Source organism: Agrilus planipennis, unplaced genomic scaffold (genome assembly GCF_000699045.2).
Source record: "Agrilus planipennis isolate EAB-ADULT unplaced genomic scaffold, Apla_2.0 scaffold10, whole genome shotgun sequence".
NCBI lineage: Eukaryota > Metazoa > Arthropoda > Insecta > Coleoptera > Buprestidae > Agrilus > Agrilus planipennis.
Window position 1 is genome coordinate 1,716,077 of NW_020442465.1, and position 22,698 is coordinate 1,738,774.

The 22,698-nt window shown below is 34.2% G+C and overlaps 1 protein-coding gene across 1 annotated transcript in view; it reads left to right on the forward strand.

Moving 5' to 3' along the window:
- Positions 1 to 11,742: 11,742 nt before the first annotated feature.
- Positions 11,743 to 22,698, forward strand: part of LOC108734062 (collagen alpha-1(XV) chain-like) — a 368,331-nt gene continuing 357,375 nt past the window's right edge. The window contains exon 1 of the mRNA XM_025981017.1: positions 11,743 to 12,113. Coding sequence (XP_025836802.1) covers positions 12,103 to 12,113 — 11 coding nt within the window. The 5' untranslated portion in view covers positions 11,743 to 12,102. The remainder of the gene's footprint in view (positions 12,114 to 22,698) is intronic.

A 22,698-nucleotide genomic window follows, 5' to 3' on the forward strand; every position in this document is an offset into this window, starting at 1 on the left:
CCACATAAATTTAAAACAGTATCTTTTTTTGATAAAACATACCCTATGTTATTTTTTGTACCCCTAACAATCATCATGTAACCCTGACAATCATCATAAGGTCGTCAGTCTTAAGACTGGTTGGACACGCACTTCAACTCCTTCCTATCCTAAGCTAATTTTCGCATTTCCTTAAAACTAGAACATCTCACATCCTTAAATATTTGCGAACAGTAATCTAATCTAGGTCTACCTCTACTCCTCTTAACTCCTGTTTCTGCCTCTAATATACCTCCGACAAGATCTTCATGCCTGAGACGGTGTCCTACCAACCTATCTCGCCTATTTTTTATTGAATTCCATAGAGTCCTCTGTTCTCCTATTCTTTCTAACACTTCTTAATTTCTAACCTTCTGTATCCACGCTATCCTCATAATTCGTCGGTAGCACCAGATTTCAAAGGTTTCTAACCTTTTCTTTTCCATCGCGCCCAATGTCCATGTTTCGCACCCGTACAGCGAAGCGCTCCCAACATACACGTTTAACAATCTTTTTCGAATTTCTAAATTAATTGTTCCCGAGCATAGAAATGACTTCTTTTTATTGAAGGCGACTCGACCCTGCGCTATCCTCTGCTTTATATCCCTACTACTCCTTCCGTCCTGACTTATCTGACTTCCTAGATACCTAAAATCAGCCACTTCTAGTCTTTCGTCTCCTATCTTTTCGTTATTTCCCTACTATCCCTTCCTCCTGACAATGCGTGTACAAAATTTCATGATAGGTTTTGTCCATCCACATCGGCCATATAAAACTAATTTTTCTGTCCCTCTTGAACAGTATTTTTTTCTGGACAAAAGTACCCCTAACAATGTGTATACAAAATTTCATGATAATCGGTTGAGTAGCTAAGACGTAAAATAGTAGCAAACAAACAAATAAATTCACATTCGCATATATAATATAATATGATATAAGCTCAATAAATAAATACGTTTTGATCTAATAGATTTTGAGAGTCGGTTAGGTTAGGATAATTTGCAGAGAAGCAGGTGATATTTTCAGATAGATTTTTGCTCGTTCGACATAAAAAGAAACAAATTTGACAATGAAATATCCCATTTCTATGATCGGTGAACGTTTTGCCTCACCTGATGTGTAATATAAAGCGATATGTACGTATGTAAGTATGTATGTATATAATTTATATTGCGCTACATTATTCATGCACAATTCTGACATGAAACATACCCCATTCAAGTGGTTACAGATTATCTATTTTTAGTGCAATTGTATGTAACATAATGAAACATGAGAAATCCGAATGTTTTGGTTCTTTTTTTAGCAGAAGTGCACACATTTTCTTGCCTTATTTATTCCACCGCATACATATTCACTAAAGTTACAAATCACAATAATTTATGGGAACACTTTAATTATGCAAAAATAGCCTTTCAAATACACACAAAAAAGGAAGAAAAAGGACAAACACATGCGCGCCAAGAGTTTCCTAACATCATTATCAAATTTAGTCAAACCCACATTAGGAAAAAGATAATAAAAATATAACAGTTTAACAGCGATTTTTATATAATTTTTATTTTCTGAGAGTGTTTAAGTATACATATAACGAAATTTACAGCATCCTTATAATTCTGCGTTTATATGGTTGGTTTTACGTACGTTAACTCATATTAAAAGCTTGTTCCCTTTTATTATAGCGAATAATTCGGTGTAACCTTATATAATTTTCTAAATACGGATATAACAATTGTGGTATCAAAGTATCTGAGGCACAGGGTGATCGTCATACACCTCGTCATCAGGAGTTATGTTTTAAATTCATTGCAAATCAAATTAAATTAGTTATTTGGGGACTTTAAGGATGTTTGGGAGGTACAATCGGAGAAAAGAGTACATAAAATTAGAAATTCGTGATTAATTAGGTTTTGCACCATATCATGAGGTAAATAAATAGATACTATCTAAGAACAAAGGCATTCACGGCCGGAATCCATAGTAGAATGAAGATTCGGGCTATAGGGCCGTGGTCTAAGTGAACTGTTCCGTCCAGACGTTTCGTCAGCTACTGCCGCTGACATCCTCAGTGGTAGTGCTGCGTTGACAACGTGAACGTAGATTATATCTCGAAGTCTCGACAGCGTCACGTTGTCAACGCAGCACTACCACTGAAGATGTCAGCCGCAGTAGCTGACGAAACGTTTGGACGGAACAATTCACTTAGACCACGGCCCTATAGCCCGAATCTTCATTCTACTATAGATACTATCTATACTAAAAAAAAAAGTATACGGTTTGAGAGAAAATTTGGAATTTGACCAAAAAAATTGAATAAAATAATAAATAACGAATAATATGGAAAATTTTTAACTGACTTTTGGCAGTGAATATGCTTTGATTTCAACTTCGAAACAAAAAAATATTTAGTTTCAATCTCTATTAATAATGAGCGTAAAACTTTTTAATATGTTTAAATAATAATTAAAACTTTAAAATTGCATTTATTTTAGACAATTATAAATATTATCATTATATTATCAAGTAAAAACGAGATTTTCAGCTAATTTTTCATTTTTTCCTCGATAACCATTTAGTGAATTTGAATAATCTTAAGCTAAAGTAATTCTCCAGAGTTCAAGTTACTTATTATGAAAGTTTGAAATTTCTGGTAGCTTTTTTTCTGTTAATAAAAATAAATTTAATCTGTTCGGTTAACGAATCTCCATAAAATGACGTGTACAATTATAAATGTTATCATTATATTATCAAGTAAAAACGAGATTTTCAGCTAATTTTTAAATTTTTCCTCGATAACGATTTAGTGAATTTGAATAACCTTACGCTAAAGTGATTCTCCAGAGTTCAAGTTACTTATTATAAAAGTTTGAAATTTCTGGTAGCTTTTTTTCTGTTAATAAAAATAAATTTAATCTGTTCGGTTAACGAATCTCCATAAAATGACGTGTAAAATTACAATTTTTTAAAATTTCAATAACTTTTTAACGGTTTAGTGAATCGATTTGTAATTTTTACAGGAGTTTTAGAATTGAATGAGGAACGTTTTCCAAATTTTTATTTGTTTAGTAGCATTCTGACATACCTCCCAAACATCCTTAAGGGTCGCGGAAGACGAATATCAATCGGCGACGGCCTCCAAAGGTATCTGAGGACCAGGGTGACCGTTATACACATCGACTTTAAATTCATTAAAAATCAATTGAAATTAGTTAGTCGGGGGCTTTTGAGAGTATGCACACTACATTTTTCTTATTCACCGATGCAATTTTGCAATCCAAGTTATCGTCTTTATGTTACAAATTTTGCCAGCAAATGGTGTACGCCTATTTAACGGATTTCAATTAGTTACGGCATATTAATCAAAGAAAAACTAATTCACACTTTAGCCTAACTAAAGTGATGCTGACAAGGCAGGATCTTAATTGTTGTATGTATACGTATTTCCCTTTACAGTATAACTGAACGGAAGGCTACCCTAACCCCAGTGAGTGCTGACCGCTTAGCTGGCTGCTATTGAAGCCAAAATCGCTTTTTCAAAACCGCCCAGGCGGAATCGAAAATGGCAAATTATTCATAATGACCGCGACATGTCTATGTTTGACTTGATCCGTTATAACAGCAGTATTGTTGTTGATTTTCCTGCGATCGTAAATTTCAAGAGCACATACAAAAGCCGGTTGCATTTAATGTCACCTTTACTATATACCGTAAATTATTCGGTGAGAAACTTTCAAAACATGCAGATGCTCTAATGTAAACATTATAAAATTTATCTGGAACAACCATCTACAAACGAACCTGGGTAAGCGGGAATTCAAGGGACCCAAATATTATTCTCACTCATAGAGTTTTCTCATTTATAGAGGTTTATAAAAATCGAACATAAACATGGTGTTAGAGCGTTAAGAAATAGGTAAAACATTTGACTATAAATAGGTACTTATTTTATTTATTTAAAGAAATCCGTTTATTTTTAGATCAGATAATCAGAATATCCTTTTTACATGTGGTGTTACATGCGAATAATGAGGATACCGTGGACAGAGAAGGTCAGAAAGAATAGGAGAACAGAGGACTTTAGACTCTAGCAACATAGGTTAGTAGGACATCCTCTCAGGCATGAAGGGCTAGTTAGAAATATATTAGAGGCAGAAACGGAAGGGTTAGGGGCAGAGGCAGATTAAATGTCGAGAGCGCTCTAGGCTAGCACCTCATAGGCGCCCCTCTGGCGGTCATATATTTTGCAAAATACTTTTTTTTTATTAGATACTTCTTTATTTTATTGTTTTAGTTTTAAAAACTTCCGCCCGCGCCCCTTTTTAACCTTGCGCCCCTAGGCATATGCCTACTTTGCCTTATGGATAATCCGCCACTGGTTAGGGGTACACCTAGATTAGATTACTGTTCGTAAATAGTTAAGGATGTGGATTGTTCTAGTTTTAGGGAAATGCGAAGATTAGCTCAGGATAGGAAGGAGTGCAGGTGAGTGTTCAGCCAATCTTAGGACTGGCGACTGAAAATGTTTTTCAATTTCCTAAATTTTATCAAAAATGAAATCACTTTAATTTTGAGGGAACAACGTCAAACGTACTTCCTCCAATGATTGTTATCAACTGAAACCAAATGTTGAGAATGAGTACCATGAGCAGGTAGGAACAATGTGCTGCAGATGTCTAGTAATTGTAGTCTCGCTTATAGAGGTGTAGAGTAAAAAAACTGTCACATACAGAGGTCTAGAAGTGGAAAATGACTCTCTCTTAAAGATGTATTTACACTGTCACTCAGTGTAATGTAGTAAGTGTTGGAAGGCTTTTAGTGAATTCTGAAATTTGTGTAACGATACCTCTTTTAATTTAATGTTTACCTACAATTAATCATTTACCATCTTGGCGCCAGATCGTAACACTATTTTATATGTGCCAATCGATCGGTGGTAATAAATAATTATTATTTTAAGTACCCGATTTACCATTGCATTGGATGATTAGTAATTTATGATCAATTTGTAAAATACATGGCAATTTATATAGTTCATAAAATTTCTGTGGCAACTGAGTATCGATTAATGTGATAATTTGATGCATTTAGAGGCAACAACTTTATTTTCAAATAAATGGCAGGTACAGTTACATTGAAACATATACGAAACACGCCCACAATCATTAATTTGTTACCGCTAAACAACAATTAAAACATTTGTCACAAAAGAAAAACGAATATCTATGGTACTTACTAAGTTATGTAACTAGTACAACAGATTTTGATTAATGATAACATACAATTACAGTCAAAATCTGTTATAACGACATCGAAGGGACTACTCATATTTGGTTGCAAAAACCGATAGTCGTAACAGCCGGTGACGTTGTTATTTAGTACCTAATACCTATTATTGAATGTGTGATTAATACATTCATGTATAAAATAAAACTCCATTTTATTTATTTCACATAAAACGTATAATAAAAAGACATTACGTACATATAATTATCATTTTTCTATATTAATAAAATCTGTAATTTTAGTTATTTCAATACAGCTGGTAGTGCTCATATTTGGACCTTCTCCTCTATAATTCTTCGAAAATATCTGCTAAATGTAGTCGCTTAAAGAGGTATGTCGTAATAAGCAATGTCGTAAAAACCAGTGTTTTTTATAAGGAGCTCTAATAGAATTCAGCCGGGACCTATGATTTTGGTCAATATAGCCGGTATGTTGTTCTAAACGATGTCGTTATAAACGGTTTTGACTGTAGTATGACTTGTCACCTTGCAGACATTCAGTGAACATAAATTAGCAGAACGAAAAAAACCAAACCCAAAAGAAGAATATTATGATCATTCTTTTTTAAAATGTCATCAGGTCGATAAGAATAATTATTACTTTTGTACATGCAACACGTACCTAATTGTAAACATTTCGTTCGTTTTGTCGTTCATTAGTGTGTCTCGCCGTGTGTGGCATTTCTATGAAAATTTAAAAATAATTACCACCGCGTGATTTAATGGGCAGCATGGAGAATAAAATTATGGGTTCGAACAGTTGTAAAAACTACGTTCATTGTGACGATGTAAATCTAGCAGTGTCATGAAACCAAGTTCGTTCATAAGGAACAGCAACTAAAAGAATCGTAATTCACAGAACCTGGAGACACTATAACACAGTGAGCAGGCATGTAAATTTCAATAAATCAGAATATTACATGCGCTAACCGAAGCTGCAACATACAAACATTACGAAGTTGCTGTCTGTTTAACGGAAACCGCGATGACCAACCTATCAATTACACAGTAACCTTTAGTCTTACTATCTATAATCTACATACTAGTGGATGGTATAATCCATCCAAATTTCAATGGACGGTACTATTGTTGATGTTACGTAGCACTTATATTGTAAAGTTCCTCTATCTCGTAACCTATTAGTGATTTCATCGCTACGGGTGTAGCCGCAGCCACCCCCACATACTATCTCATTGACTCTACGATCAAATATTGACATTATACACATCCAACACGTCAAAAGGTTGGTGGCTTCTAATCAAAAGTTCGATTAAATGACATTTTCGAACGCCTAACGCACAGTTCCATCCTTTAATTAGATGTTTTAATAGTCAAAAGGTATACACATGTACCTACAGAGAATCATTTGTATAGCAACGACTAATAGCAGAATCCTTTCCTATTATAACCTAACCTAAAACTCTGGGGTTGGATTTTATATACAACAATCGGAAATACGCTAATGACGGAATCCTTTCCTACCATAACTTAACCTACGCAGTTGGACCTTATGTACACCAATCAGAAATACGCTAATGATGGAATCCTTTCCTACCATAACCTAACCTAAACCTCCGGATTTGGACTTTATGTGCACCAATCAGAAATATGATAATGACGGAATCACTTTCCTACCATAATCTAACGTAAACCCCTGGTGTTGCACTTTACATACACCAATTGGAAAATCCTCTCTCACTTTAACCTAACATGCCCCATAGTGCTTATATTATTCCATATAAAAGTCAATCAAAGAAACCTTTTTCATCAACCTAACTCAAATTCTTGGTACATACCATTTGACATAAGCCAATCGGGGTGTCCTCTCTTGCCATATTTACCTAACAAAAGCCCAAGGTGCGTAGCACTTCACACATGTGAATCAAAGTTNGAAAATCCTCTCTCACTTTAACCTAACATGCCCCATAGTGCTTATATTATTCCATATAAAAGTCAATCAAAGAAACCTTTTTCATCAACCTAACTCAAATTCTTGGTACATACCATTTGACATAAGCCAATCGGGGTGTCCTCTCTTGTCATATTCACCTAACAAAAGCTCAAGGAAGGTGCGCAACACTTCACACATGTGAATCAAAGTTCCTGTATACTGTAGTCTAATCTGACATAATCATTGCAACGGAGGTCTTTTGACTACAGCTACTATCAGAACATGTCTTTGACCTTACGACGACCGAACCTTAATTTATATTTAGAAATTTTGATTAAACGACATCCTGGATACCGATGGTAGGCCTATTGCACAGTTCCATAATTAAATTGAACTTCCGATAGTCAGCTAATTCCAGAAAGTCGGATATTGAGAGATCCCTCAAGAATTATTTCTACAATTCGATACGTCCATGAGAACCACAGATATTAGTATCAGATTACTATAAGAGTGATGATGTTCATCTTAATTAGATTACGATCAGGTGAGATAAGCGAAATTAACTTTTGCTGACAATTTTTATACGATAAGATCATTTCTTTTGATCTTATTTTTTTAAAATAAAATAATAGTAATTGTTTGTATATTTACTCTTGTAAATGGCTGCATGGAAACAAATTTGTTGAACACTAATTAAAAATTTACTTACAATTAGTACAAAAATTGGATATTATTTAAATTACCCATATATATATATAAAAGAAAGTCGTGTTAGTTACACTATTTATAACTCAAGAACGGCTGAACCGATTTGGCTGAAAATTGGTGGGGAGGTAGCTTACAACCAGGAGACGGACATACGACACTTTTTATTCCGTTCCCGTGGAAGAAAGGAGTGGTGAAGAGGAGTTGCAATATTTAAATGGAACATATATTGTTTGTCGTCAGACTGAATTTATTTGAAACTTGGTATATATGCTGTTTGATATTATTAATTAAATGAAAATAGGTTGGAACGTTTCTATGGGGTATATTTTATTTCTACTCTAAGCAAATACGTGTTTTGGCAATTTTTAAAAATCAACCCTTAAGGATGAAATGTTGTTGCTACGTTTGTATTTGAAATCTAAGATGACGACATTACATAAAATTAAAACGTTGTAAGGGTGAATTGAGAGTTAAAAGGTTTTATGGAGAAACAATAATAATTTCTGCGAGCGAAGCCGTGTATATAAATAATACAATATAAATAAATCAACAATTCTTGCGTTAGAACAGTGGTGGACTTGGCAAACGATATCCCCGCAAAATTTTCAAATTCCAATATAACAGAGTGCGAGGAGATCGTTGAATTTGTTATACTTAACGTGACACAGTAAATATTAATTGAGACCCGTTTTGATTCCGGATTAAAACGGACTAAAAGCGTAGGTTACATTACAAATTACGTACAAGCAGCAGCGATTAACTCCAGTACGTTTTCGAACCTGTATTCCAGAATCCAGATAGGATTAAGCTTCCAAAGCGTCACCGTAATACCTTTAATCAATACGCCGCGTCGGTAATGCAGCAAATACATAATTGTTCGTAAGCTTATATGCACATGTATTGAAACAAACCCAAACCACCATATGTATTCGTGATGAATTTTTTTCGTTTCTAACCAACCATTTGTTGACTTTATGTAAAATTGTTGTATTTCTTTTGAATAAATATAATATAGTGTCAACTGTTTATAACAAAACACTGTTTATAATAAAGATCTCTTGGGCTTGAATAATTTTCTGTATAACACTCTGTGATGAAATCAATCTTCTCTGTATCGAGTCAGTAAAATGAATGGACTAATAATAAGTTCGTTATCGTAAGTTTCTTTGTTTGAAGATTAACCATTAAAAATTTCATTTGTAGTCTAGTCGAACGAAAATACAACACCATAGACTGGTAAGTAATGAAGACACTCCTGAGTCAGGAATCTGTCGTAACTGAAATTAGAAATGTGTAGCATATGCCAAACGTATATTGATTTTGGTCAATACCTCCAATTTTATTTGTTGGTATGTCCGATAATTCGATTCGAAAACCAGAATTCTTCAAGTTTTCATAAAGTAGCTAGATGCATTTAGAAACAGCATTGAAATGAGAAAAACGGCACCAGGAGAATGTCTCGAAAAACAGTTCCATTGATGAAAATTTCATCATCGGCGCTTTTCTCTCACCAGGGGTGTTTCCGGCAACAGTTCTTCTGATGAAAACCTCATCATCCTGGCATTCTTCCCTCACTATGGGTGTCTTGAAGTACAGTTACTTTGATGCAAAAAATCTCATCATTATGGCGTTCTTCCCCCACCAGAAAAATTTTGTTAGAATAGATCCTTTAGTGGAAACCTCATTATCTTAGCGTTTTTCCCTCACATATTAAACTCAGTAAGAGTTTTCGATTTCGAGAAAAAGACTGTCGTCGAAAACATCTAAGTCTTACTTCTTGGAAATGAATTTTAAGGATCAAACTCATATTTAATAATGTTTTCACGAAAATGAGACGGTGAAAAATCGTTTCAAGCAGGATCATTTATTGCTTGGCATTTTAGGTCAACATCAGTTATTGTAATGAGCAATGACAATTATACATATGCTAATACTCATTACCATAGAATCTACGATGTGAGTAATCATAATTATAAATCTAATACAGTTGAACCTTCGATCAAGGAAAATCTATGATACTAAACGCATAAATATGGATTAACCTTACTGTAATCTTTAACCCTTAGCAAAAATGTTCATTTTCCGCGTCGTTTGGCCATGGTTGATGGCAATCGGCTGTACCATTATAGAACAACCTAAGAAATGAACGTCTTCGTGTTTGCTACTGTGAACAAACAGGATTATCTTCGCTTTGTTCAGGAAAAATTTGGTTATCATCCGGAAACGTTATCGAAACTTTTAGAAAATTCTAAAACTTTTTCGAATCTTGTAGATATAAGATCATCCAGAAAAATCTGTGCATTCCGTAGTGTTCTGACCAGACGTTGGAACTCAATTAACACTTTTGCTTACTAACTCTAGATATAGAGTCCTTTGGTTCGATGGTCTTTAATACTGATGTCTTTGAAACCAACCGCTCCAGCTAAAAACTGAAACATTTTTCACAGACGCGGGATGGAAGGTTATCATGCCTCATAGCCCTCATGAAGTTGCCGAGTTTTAGCAGCTTTTAGTATTATATATATGTTTATTGACTTACGAATGACAAAAAATAAAAGTAATCTTGACCCCAAATACATGTACTTAATGATTCCATTCAGCATTTGTTCAAAAATCTATAATGCGGGTATATAATAAGTGTTTGTTACTTCGGTTCACATGACAGCATTTGAGCGACTTACAATATTCATGGTATGGAGAAAAATTATTCTCACGGATGCAACTGACACGCAGTCATGAAAATTATCTATCTACATTAATACCCTGACTACTGTACCACTTTTAATCTCCGACATAAGTTCGTTTTAAACTTAAATAAGCTCGAATGAAACTTTACGTATCAAATGCAAATGAAGAAAATTTGGAAAAATCAAGCAATAAAAAACTGACATATGATCGAATTGAAAAAGTATAAGTTTCGGACAATTTACTAGAATAGTTATGTTTCGATGTTGAAATGATAAATCAATTACGATTAATCTAGGAATGTGTCAATTTTAATACCGCAAACCCTAGACTGAAAGTATGGAGCTCAAAGCAATATCAGTACGACTCAAAAGTGAGCCAGAGAAGCTAACAGATCATCTAGATAATTCATTCCCTTGAATAGTACAAAATAGAACCAGACGAATAAAATGGACACCTTGAAAATTATCTGAGAATTGCAACCACCTCAATCGAACTAGATGTTAATTTATAGTTTATCAAACTATAGTTTAACTATACGTAAACATGTTCATATATTCTTGATACTTCTTCCTTAAAACAGCGATTTTTTTCTTCAGTATTGAAAATACAATTTGGATCATTTATAAGCGATCAATCTCATGAAATCATTGAGCGACAGATCTGATGGCCGATCAGGATCGACGGTCGAAGTTGCGGTGCCTGTTACTCTGGATTAGAAGTAAACGTAAATGAACACATAAAGTATAACTATTCGATGATTGAATAATTATGATGTATTGCGTCCAACAACGTTGTAAACTGGGCTCGATTAATTTTTATTACTAGTTAACCTGAATGCTCCAATGATGATCTCCGAAATTTTAAACCCGAATCGCACTGCTTTAAGCAAATGGCGAAATTATGGAAATGTCCACTTAGGAATATATTATCCTTGAAGATTCGTGGCCAACTACAAAGGATATCGAAATTTCGAAATTGAGACCGCTGCACACAGGGGCAACAGAAGCATAACCATGGATAGCAAACTGGTCAATAGTGAATAGGAGGAGATGTTGTCTTCCTTCCGTTTCATTTTGCTTGTAATATACGTGCATCCCCGCCGTCAATGGCGTTAACGACGGCGACGACGGATCGTAGCAAGCCAAGTAAGCGAGCCGGCCGGCATCGAAGGTGGCGGTAGTCGCGCATTGCCCACTTGACGGAAAGGCTGCCGCTGATTGCTTCGAGCGAGCAACACCACGTGCATGCTACGATCTTTTTTATAACTCATCTCCAAAGTTTCGATTATTTTTCGCGAGTTTTCGCAGTTTTTCTTTCGTTTCTCTTTACTGGTTGCATACGTCGCGGTTCCGTGCAGTGCAACCGAATTGCGAGCGAGAGTGGTGAACGCAGGAGGCTGCGGTTTGGCGTAAGGGATGATCTAGTGACGAAGTGATATTATGGTGAAACATTTGTGGTGGTTGCGCACGTGATTATTGATAGGAGGGACAGGAAGAACACGCGGGAATTTGCAACATGTTGTTCAGGTAAGGGATGCGCGAGCGTCGCGACGCAGGGCGTCGCACTCTTGCGCACGAATTTTTATATTTAATAGTAATAACTGTCGTACGTCTTGGGGGTTGATGCAGCACAGGAGACGTATAAAAAAGATCGTCTTTATTTTCGAGAAAATATAGAATGAGAAAAGTATACTTAGGTAAATACATTTTCAAGTAAAACCAGAAAGGAAAATCAAAATTTGAAATATAAAATTAAGGGTGCCTTTTACTGAGATGACATTCATCGTCATTAAAAGGTCGTCAGTCCTAAGACTGGTTGGACACGCACCTCTACCCTCTCCTAAACTAATCTTCGCATTTCCCTAACATTAAAACACCCTATCTAATTTGGAACTACCATTACCCCTCTTAACTCCTGTTTCTGCTTTTAATATGTTTCTAACTAGCCCTTCATGCCTGAGAAGGTGTCCTACCAACCTATCTCGCCTATATGTACCTCCTCATTTTTAACCTCTATCCACGGTATCATATTTCGAACGCTTCTAACCTTTTGAGATGACATGAATGAATAAATTATAAATGCCTCATTAAAATTTATCTATAATTTTAACAAAAAGAATTTAGTTACCTTAAAGCTTATATACGTCTATAGTTATAAAATAGTTTTTAATTTATTGACAACGTGTATAATCTATCTATATTACCTTCGCCTGATGAAGTCAATAATAAATAGTTGACGAAACGTAGCAAATTACAATATGTGTTAATATTCAAGTTTAGTTAAATAAAAAAAATTATTGCAATTGCAACAAACAGTATTATTACGGTGAAATGGGCTGCGAACTGGGCGTGAATGTCGAAAATAACTATGAACTCCGATACCCGCTATATTTTATGTTAAACAAGCATATTGGAATTATTGACTTCTTTCTATTTTAGAGTTTTTGTGAATAAATTCGAAGCAAAATATAAACGATTTGCGAACCCACGTCGTCGATATTCACCCAAGTCGTGAAGGAATGTTCGTTAATTTATAAACAAGATTCAATTAATATTAAAAAAAGTTGATAACTGGTCTAAACAGTTGCAGTTTACATAAAAATAAAATATACATTTAATAACTTGTAATACTTAACATTTTCAATACTGTAGTATGTTATATCGCAATATTCAAATATAATACATAATTGGCTATAATGCTTTTTTATAAGTACGTTTTTCATTTAAAATTAAATTCTGTTATATGTGATACCTACTTACTGTATAATTATGACTAATATACGTTACCTAAATATATTATATGTGCTTCATTCTGCTAACAGTAATTAATGATACATAACGTGTAATAATGTATGTTGTAAACTTTTATTATCACTTATTTACTTTTCGGTAGACATTATCATTTATTGCACTAATAAGGAAGTATTTTTTTGGCTTTTGTGTGTGACGCCTTACGTCACGCCGGGAGGGTGGGGGTGGAGTATCTTTGGGTAGCATGGCGAAATATGACGACGGAGGGACGTACTAGGTACATGGCCACCCAAAAATTACTAAATAATCAATCGTTAACATAATTATGATTTTGTGTTATACTATTTGGAATATTGTATAGACCAAATTCTCTATAATTTATTTTTTTTCTAGACTAAAAGATAAAATGTAGTGACTTATACTGATCTAATATAGAGTTTATAATGCCAGTCATATTGGATAGGGGTGCCAAATAAATACAACCTTTTGTGATTCGGGCTCATAATCAGATGAAAAACGATGTAGTAAATGTACAAATGTTGTATTTTAATTGAGTATTTTGTATAGGCGCTGTGAACATTGTGTGAAAAGTTGACCAATTTTCTCCCAAAGATACACAATTATGCTGTCTTTTATAATTGGCTATAAATAAATTAAACAGCATACTCTACTGTACTGTTCAAAGATACCGAAACTATTAATAAAACAATTATTATTATTCCTCTGATGGGTCAAAGCATCCATCGGCTCGCATCATTTTTCATACGTTACATAATTCCAAAATTAAATTCGATTCGCGATATTACAGTATTTGAATGGCTACACATTTTACTCCTTTCTAGAGGGCTGTTAGAGAGCAACTAAATTTTTTTAAGGAAAAAACTAAAAACTTAAGTGTTTCATTCCTATCAACTACTTATACTGTAAGATTTTCTAAAGCAGGCTTTTATTTTTTTGATAATTATTTTCTTTTACAAGCAAAGTGTAGGTGCATGCTCCTGTGACCTTATACCAGCCGTCATTGTATTCCATTTATATCAATTCCCACAAATATCAAAAAGTTCATATTATAAATCATCATCATCATAAGGTCGTCAGTCCTAGGACTTGGTTGGACACGCACCTCCACTTCTTCTTATCCTGAGATAATCTTCGCATTTTCGTAGCACTAGAACATCCACATCCTTAACTATTTGCGAAGAGTAATCTAATCTAGGTCTACCTCTACCCCTCCTAAGTCCTGTTTCTGCCTCTAATATGTCTCTGACTAGACCTTCATGCCTGAGAAGGTTTCCTACCAACCTATCTCGCCTATTTCTTATTGACTTCCATAGAGTCCTCTGTTCTCCTATTCTTTTTAATACCTCTTCATTTCCAACCTTCTCTATCCACGGTATCCTCATCAAGCATTCTTCTAACCTTTTCTTATCCGCCGCGTCCACCGTCCATGTTTCGCACCCGTACAGCGTCGTTCTTCAAGCATACACCTTTAACAATGTTTTTCGAATTCCTAAATTAACCGTTCGCGAACATAGAAGTGACTTCTTTTTATTGAAGGCGACTCGACCCTGCTCTATCCTTTGTTTTATATCCCTACTACTCCTTCCGTCCTGACTTATCTAACTTCCTAGATACCTAAAATCAGACACGTTTTCTAATCATTCATCTCCTATCTTTATATTATTTTACTTTTATTTATTTTCATACAATACTGTTTTGTCAATACTGCTTCCATTTTATTGAAATCATTTCTAACTCCTCTTTGCTGGATGTTAATACTGCTTATCACCTACAAATCTAAGCCCCCTTTTGTCCCTCTATATCTGTATCCATAAATCCATCACGGCATAAAAATTGAAACGTACATAAACATCACATTTATCAATCAAATAATAAAACTTATTTAGCGCGTTTAATGGAAGCGTTAAAAACATTGAAGATACCTTACCTAATCATTTTTTATTGTGAAAATTAACTTTTGCACTTTGAATTCGCTTATTGTTAATAAGTAATAATTATTCGTACCATTAAGACGAACGAAAAGGTTGCAAATTTTTACGATAGCCATCAACTGCTTCGAACGCAAGAAGTTGAAACTAATATGTGTACATTTCTGGCTGTAATTAGTGTTGCATACGGACACCATTAACGTCAGCGTTATTTACAACTAAAATAAAAACGAATGTCTCCATCAGATATAATTTACATACTACATGCGAAATGTCCCAGACCTATGTATGCTTACTTGATAAAGAGTGCTATTCTTCGTAATACCTTATGACGAGTATCTCAAGATGTAAACATACACATATTAAGTAGAGACATCGTACCTAATCTTTCTTTGTTACAAAATTTTATTTGGTTATTACGAAGTATTCCATTTCCGCAAGGAATGCGGGTGGGCCCTCATCAGCCTACTTTTATGAATTGGTGATGACCAAAGCAAGACCAAGTCCTGTTATTGGTCTTGGTCTTACTGATACAGCCTCGGTTTTGGTCTTACGTGTTAAGTCTTGGTCTTGCTTACTTAATCTGATACTTATGTTTTTATAATTCTTATTCTTATAATTCTTTATAATTCTTTATAATTCTCTTAATAATAATTCTTCTATGCACATTTTTTTTTATTTACAGACACAATAATTGTCTTAACTGCTGAAATTTTCTATCATACATGAAAACTTACCATGTTGTTAATTGTGAGAGTTATGAAAAGTCGATAAGTTAACCTACACCAGTGCATAAATTGAGCGTTCCTCCAACGCATAAATTGAGCTTTTAGCGAACAAAATAGTATAAGGTACTTGAATGGTTAGAAATGAGGAGGTCTTAAAATGAGGAAGTCTTACAATGAGGAGGTCCTACAATGACGAAGGCTTACAATGAGGAGGTCTTACAATGAGGAGGCCTTATGGAAATCAGTTCATCATTATCATCATCATCATCATAAGATCATCAGTCCTAGGACTGGTAGGACACGCACCTCAACTCTTTCCTATCTTCGCATTTCCCTAAAACTAGAACATCCCACATCCTTAACTATTTGCGAACAGTAATCTAATCTACGTCTACGTCTACCCCTCCTAACTCCTGTTTCTTCTTCTAATATATCTCTGACTAGACCTTCATGCCTGAGAAGATGTCCTACCAACCTATCCCACCTATTTCTTATTGACTTCCATACAGTTCTCTGTTCTATTCTTTCTAATACCTCTTCATTTTTAACCTTCTCTATCCACGGTATCCTCATATTCGCCTGTAACACCACATTTCGAACGCTTCTAACCTTTTCTTTTTATCAGTTATAAGGAATAAATGAAACAGGATGCTAGGTCACCTTCTGAGTCATGAAGTGTTAGAAATATATATTAGTGGCAGCAATAGGAGTAAAGAGGGACAGAAGATATAGAACTTGATCAGATTGCTGTTTTCAAATAATTTAATTTCTAAAAAATACTACAAACGGCACAGTGAACGCCATCTGTAGCACGATGCTACATTTTAGGATTACGTATTTAAATATAGACCACTTCGAATTATTTTAATTTAATTTCTAATTTAGAGAAAAGCTCATGATATGAAAGCTTCAACGACAATCTTATGATAATGACCCTGACGTAACTTAACCTCAAAATAAATAATCTTAACCGTCTAAACAAAGTAACAAATCTTTTTTTTTTTTATTAAAATAAGACGGAAGAAAATCGACCTTTAATAACTATCACTTTTGGGCTGCGAGTCAGTATTACTGACTCTAAAAATATAATTAATGTGTTATTTCGTTACCGTCAAGATTCGTGAGAACATTAACATCTCCTAGTTATACCTACACGTGAAACCCGTCGTCACCTGTAATACCGCTACCGCTAAGCACACTTACTTATTTACTTTTGAGAACATAAAGAATCCACCTGCTAATTGGTTGATTGTAGTGGGATATACGTTACGTAACTTACGTTATGTTTGTGTTGAATTACAAAATAAACAAATAACTAGGATGTTTATGCAATTGTAATTTCATACATAAGCACGAGCTAGTATCTCTTAATAAAGTAATTGTTAAAAGTTGACATGAGAATATTCAAGCAGCATAATAAATTTAAAAAAAAAAAACAAAAAAGAAACGAGATATGTATTTAATGTACAGTAAAAGTTTCTTATTCGCGGTTTCGTTATTCGCGTTTTCATTATTTGCGGGTGAAACAATTTTGCAACCTAGATCTTCCTGTATTCGCGACTAAAAATACCTAATTTTTTGTATGGTAACAGACAAAGGTTCACACTAACTCGGTACATTTTCGGTTTTCAATAATATGGTCATTAAAAGCTTTTACAAGTGCTTATAGTTGATACTTCTTATAGGACACGTATTTTCAATAGAAATTAAAAAATTAAAAAGTGCCCTTCGACAAACTTTAGAACAAAGCTTTATCTATCTTACTAGAACATTTCAAACCTCTGTTCCAAATATTGAACTCATGATATCTAGAACCGATAAGCATGTTTTTTTAGTCTACGGCGCGTGTACTACTGAATCTCCCTAATGTAGCGGCTTTTATAAAAAATCTAACCGAGTAGAAAAGGATTCGGTGTTATTTTCCGACGTATCAGCATCTTTTGAGTACTATTGGCTCGTGCCGAGGTGAATTTTATAGAAGATGTAACCGAGTGGACTAATTTCAAAACTCAAAACAAGAAAAAATCACTAAATTTTTTAAACTCTTGCCTAAAGCTGATTATAACGATTAATTTAACTTAGAACGTATCCCCTATGATTCCATACTAATTACCATTCCATATCCACGGTTTCTGTATTCGCGGCATATTTATGGAACGTATATCCCTCGAATAAAGAACTTTTACAGTAATTCAATATATTTATTAATGTGTCTTTTTCCCTCACAACTGTCTTCTCTGTACTTAGTTTTCAATAGAGAAGTTTTAAATTAACCGAATTTGGTAAATTATTTCTTTATTATTATTTTCTTTTTAATATTTATTTGTACTATCAAAAATTGACAATGTTTTGTTAATTACAATTACCTACCCCTACTGTATAATTTCTTTGAATGTAAAAGATATTCTTCATGTTTTAACTTTTAAAATACGTAGACTTTAATAAACAAGTACCTACATCATTAATTTCTCATTCACTTCAAACCCAATAGATGACCTTTCCTTCATACGGTTTTTATTTCGGTATACAAATCTGGATTTTCATTTTCTTTTCTAATGTCTACTGTCTAGTTTGATACTAAATTTATTTTATCTATCAAATAATGTTCATAGAATCTTAGCAAATTTTTACTTCAACATGAATACAGCCTGATACTTATCTGCTAGTTTGAGACTGATAAATAGCGTAACAAAATGTCACTGTTAGCAGATACTTGATGTCGAGAGCATAAAATAAATGTGACCGTTCCAATTTTGAACCCTCGGATATTCGACATGTGATGGCGACTCTTGGAAATAATTTTCCCAAGAGCGAACTGTCATCAAGCTTTTCAAACTCGATACTGTATTGACTTTAGTGGCGGTCAATTTTATTCCATCATAAAGGAGTTTGATACGATACAATAGACGTGAGATCCGAGGTTTTCCAATATAAAACCTTGATTTACTTGTTACGTATACCGTAAATATTATATAGTCAGCATCCATCATACTTGTCAAAATGCAACATCAAAAATCACTGTTGTGCATTAAAAGTATTAATCAATTGGTGCTTTTAGTTGTTACTCGTTCATTTCACTTCAACAAATAGTTGCAAATTATATTCCAACATTATCGTTAATAAGGTTTTTGTAAGGATAAGTGCCTCGTCCGTAAAGCGCGAACATTATTTTTAAAAATAGAATTGCGCATGCTTAAAAGACAAAACAGGGTAGGTAAAGTCCACATTTAAACCCACAATCAAACAAAGGTGAAGTTGTTGTTTGTAACATTCATTGAAGTTATTATTAAAACAGATTTTCAAGAAGTTTATTTATCAACTTTTAGACTAAAAAGCCGTAGCAAAGGCAAAAATGATGAGAGCACTTTCATGTTAGTCAAGTTAACCAAAACATTATTGAAAATTATTTTAGAGAATTGATGGGTTATGATTCAAGAGAACCTCCAGGTTTGACCAGTACACAAAAAAGAAAACGTTTATGACTTGATAAAGGTAACTTTTACCTATCATTTGATAATAAGCTTCGCACAATTTTTTTTTTATTCAGTCCTGAGACTGGTTGGACACGCATTTCCACTCTTTCCTGTCCTAATCTTCGCATTTCCCCAAAACTAAAACATCCCACATGCTTAACTATTTTTGAACAGTAATCTAATCTAGGTCTACCTCTACTCCTTCTAACTCCTCTTCTATTTGTAATATGTCTTTAACTAGCTATTCATGCCTGACAAGGTGCTCTAGCCTTTACCCTCTACTCTTTCTAATTTCTAACTTTTCTATTTCTATTTCTAACTTTCTCTATTTACTATCCTCGTCATTCGCCTGTAACACCACATTTCGAACGCTTCTAATGTAAGATGTGGTATAGGGAGTAATTATGAACTGTTAATTACTTCAAACAATGCTATTAAAAACTGTTCTTCTATAACAACGTGAAAGTAAAAAAAAGACTTCTCCAATCCCAACTTCTAACTTGATGGTCTATAAATGTCGTTGTCCGAGGCAATTATCTAGCGTAAAGGTGTAACTTTGTCGACGGACATTTTACTATAGAAATAGATCTAAGGCAACAAAGTAGGTTCTAGAATAAGACTGACGATTTATGGCAAAACAGCTTCAATTTCTATATATGTCCTTGTAGGTACAAAAGAGTTGTATTTTCAATAAGTATCTACTGATAAAATAAAACATTTCATAAGACTACACATGTTTTACTAAAACGCACATAGAAAACATAAATCAACAATCAGTGAAAGAAACTCACTCACACCTGTCTGGAATTCCAAATTCTTAATTTCCCTTTTTTCTCTGAATTATCCCGAAAAGACAATCAAATATGTTTGGCACGTTATTTGTACATGTGTACATATATATTTATGTAATATATATCCGTAAGTATTTTCCGATTTCCGATCGACATACCTACTTGTTGATTCTGGGCAATTTTGTCCTTGTCGTTTACGTTCCGAAATGCAATAAAGTTTGGATTTGGCCAGGGAAATTGTCAATTTGTAAGTTCCAGGGGGCAGACGTTATTTGGTTATCCTAAGCGCGTGCAGAAACGGAAGCTTTTTCATATACAACAGGAGAACAATCTGAATGGGGAAAACGTAGGAAAACAAAACCGTCAGACAATTTAAATCCTTGTTCGAAAGGATTATCGATCTGTCACGTTAAAAAGGACCTATTTAGAGAAGTAAAATAGCCACCGTTGTACCAATTCACATACAGTAGATTTCGGGTATAACGACAACGAACGGGCCACTGTAATACGTCGTTATATCCAGAAGTCGTTACATGCAAAGTTAAATAGATACAGACACGTATATATAGTTTTTACCATTTTTCAATTTTGAAACTATTTTTGACGTGACAACGTCTTATAATTCGATGGAGCCCCGGCTGCACGCACGAAAAAACATGACTCATGCGGCGTTACCTCGCTCTGAGGTGTTCCATTTAAGGCTTGAAGTGCAAGCGAGAGCGCGGAACGAGCGACAAAGAGGCACAATCGGCCTCCGCGTTCGGCAGCGTTCGACATCTGTCTCTCTCCTACTTGAGTGAGCGATGCGTCCGCGTGGACAGCTGCTATACAATAATACATTTCCATTTACCTCCTTCTCTATATCCATACAAAATATCTATCAAACAAATAAAATTAAAATTTTCCTTTGAAAAATGAAACCATTTCATCAGTATTTTCTTATGACGTTCTCACGTTCAACTATCGTCAGTAAACCGACTTTAAAGACAACTGATTTTTTGTTAACACTAAATGTGCATACTTGTTTAAAAGATTGCTAAACACAGTTGTTACTCAGAATATCACTTTATAACTGGACCATTTTAACGTATAACATCTATAAACAAACGGTTAGGGTCACCGCACATTCTGACCATCTGTGTGGATGTAAACAAAAGATAAGAAAGCTCTTTGTGTCTTTGGCGACCGGCTCTGATCGCTATATCTGCATGGGATTACTAGGGATTTGTTACAAATGATTCTTTAAGAACAGTCGCTACATCCGAAGTCGGCGTTACATCCGAAGTCGCCATAGCCACATGAATTTTGTACTAAAGTATGCTTTAAATTCAAGAGACTTAGATTTAACGTCACTATATCAAAATGGTCGCTAATTCCTTTAAATTTAATGTACAATATTTTTAATTTAATATTCTTAATACAAATATTACCACTAGATGGTGTATAAGTAGATACCTATTTGATAGATCTCGATAAATACTGTATTTAATGAACCGCAACGTACTACACTACACATATTTTAATTGGTCTTTAACTTGGTTTGTATGTAAAGTAATTTTTTGTGTGACAACATGACTGACCCTGTCTCTATAGATGCATAGATGTTAAATTGTCGAGTCCATTGTTAGAGAATGTTCCTTTCTTCGCATACCCGTTCGCGTACTGCTGTCACCGTGAATAATTTACATTCGTTTGATGGTCGGAATGAATACTGTAAGACAACGTTAAATTGGCTTTGTTATTAATATGTAAGGTACCCGCTATCTATCAGCGGTTTTTTATTCTACAAGTTGGTGACTGGTAGTCTGCTGCTGCCATTGCTAAGATAAATCTGTATCTCAAAATTGTTGTGATATTATAAAAAAAGCATAAAAGTAAACTTTGTGATGCTTTACAGTTTAGATATTGAACACCTTGAATGTTTAAGGTAACGGTCGGCAACTGGTCAAAAATTGGACCACCAAACATTTTTTGAAAGGTATACAAATAAATTGTTGAAATAGATAATCCGGCCGAGTTTTCAATAATTAAGCCAGCAAGTAAATAAAACTTTATGAAATAAACTAATTTATTAAAGTGAATTTTTACCCAAGCGTTCCTCGATACTAATTACAAAGTATCAAAGCCAAGCTGGCTTTTCTGACCAATAGGAACGATTTTGGTCGACGTTCAAATTAAAGTGTATTTTTACCCAAGCGTTCCTCCTATTGGTCAGAATAACCAGCTTGGCTTTGATACTTTGTAAGCTAATTTATACTTTAAAATTTCTAAAATAAAACCTTGATAACGTTAGTGCACAATAAGTTTAATAAAATAATTATAAAAAAAGTTCAGGTGAATTTGGATTCGTTAATTTAAATTGAGACACTGAAAATAATGCAATTGTTTGCTGTTAATGACGATTTATGGCAAAACAGCTT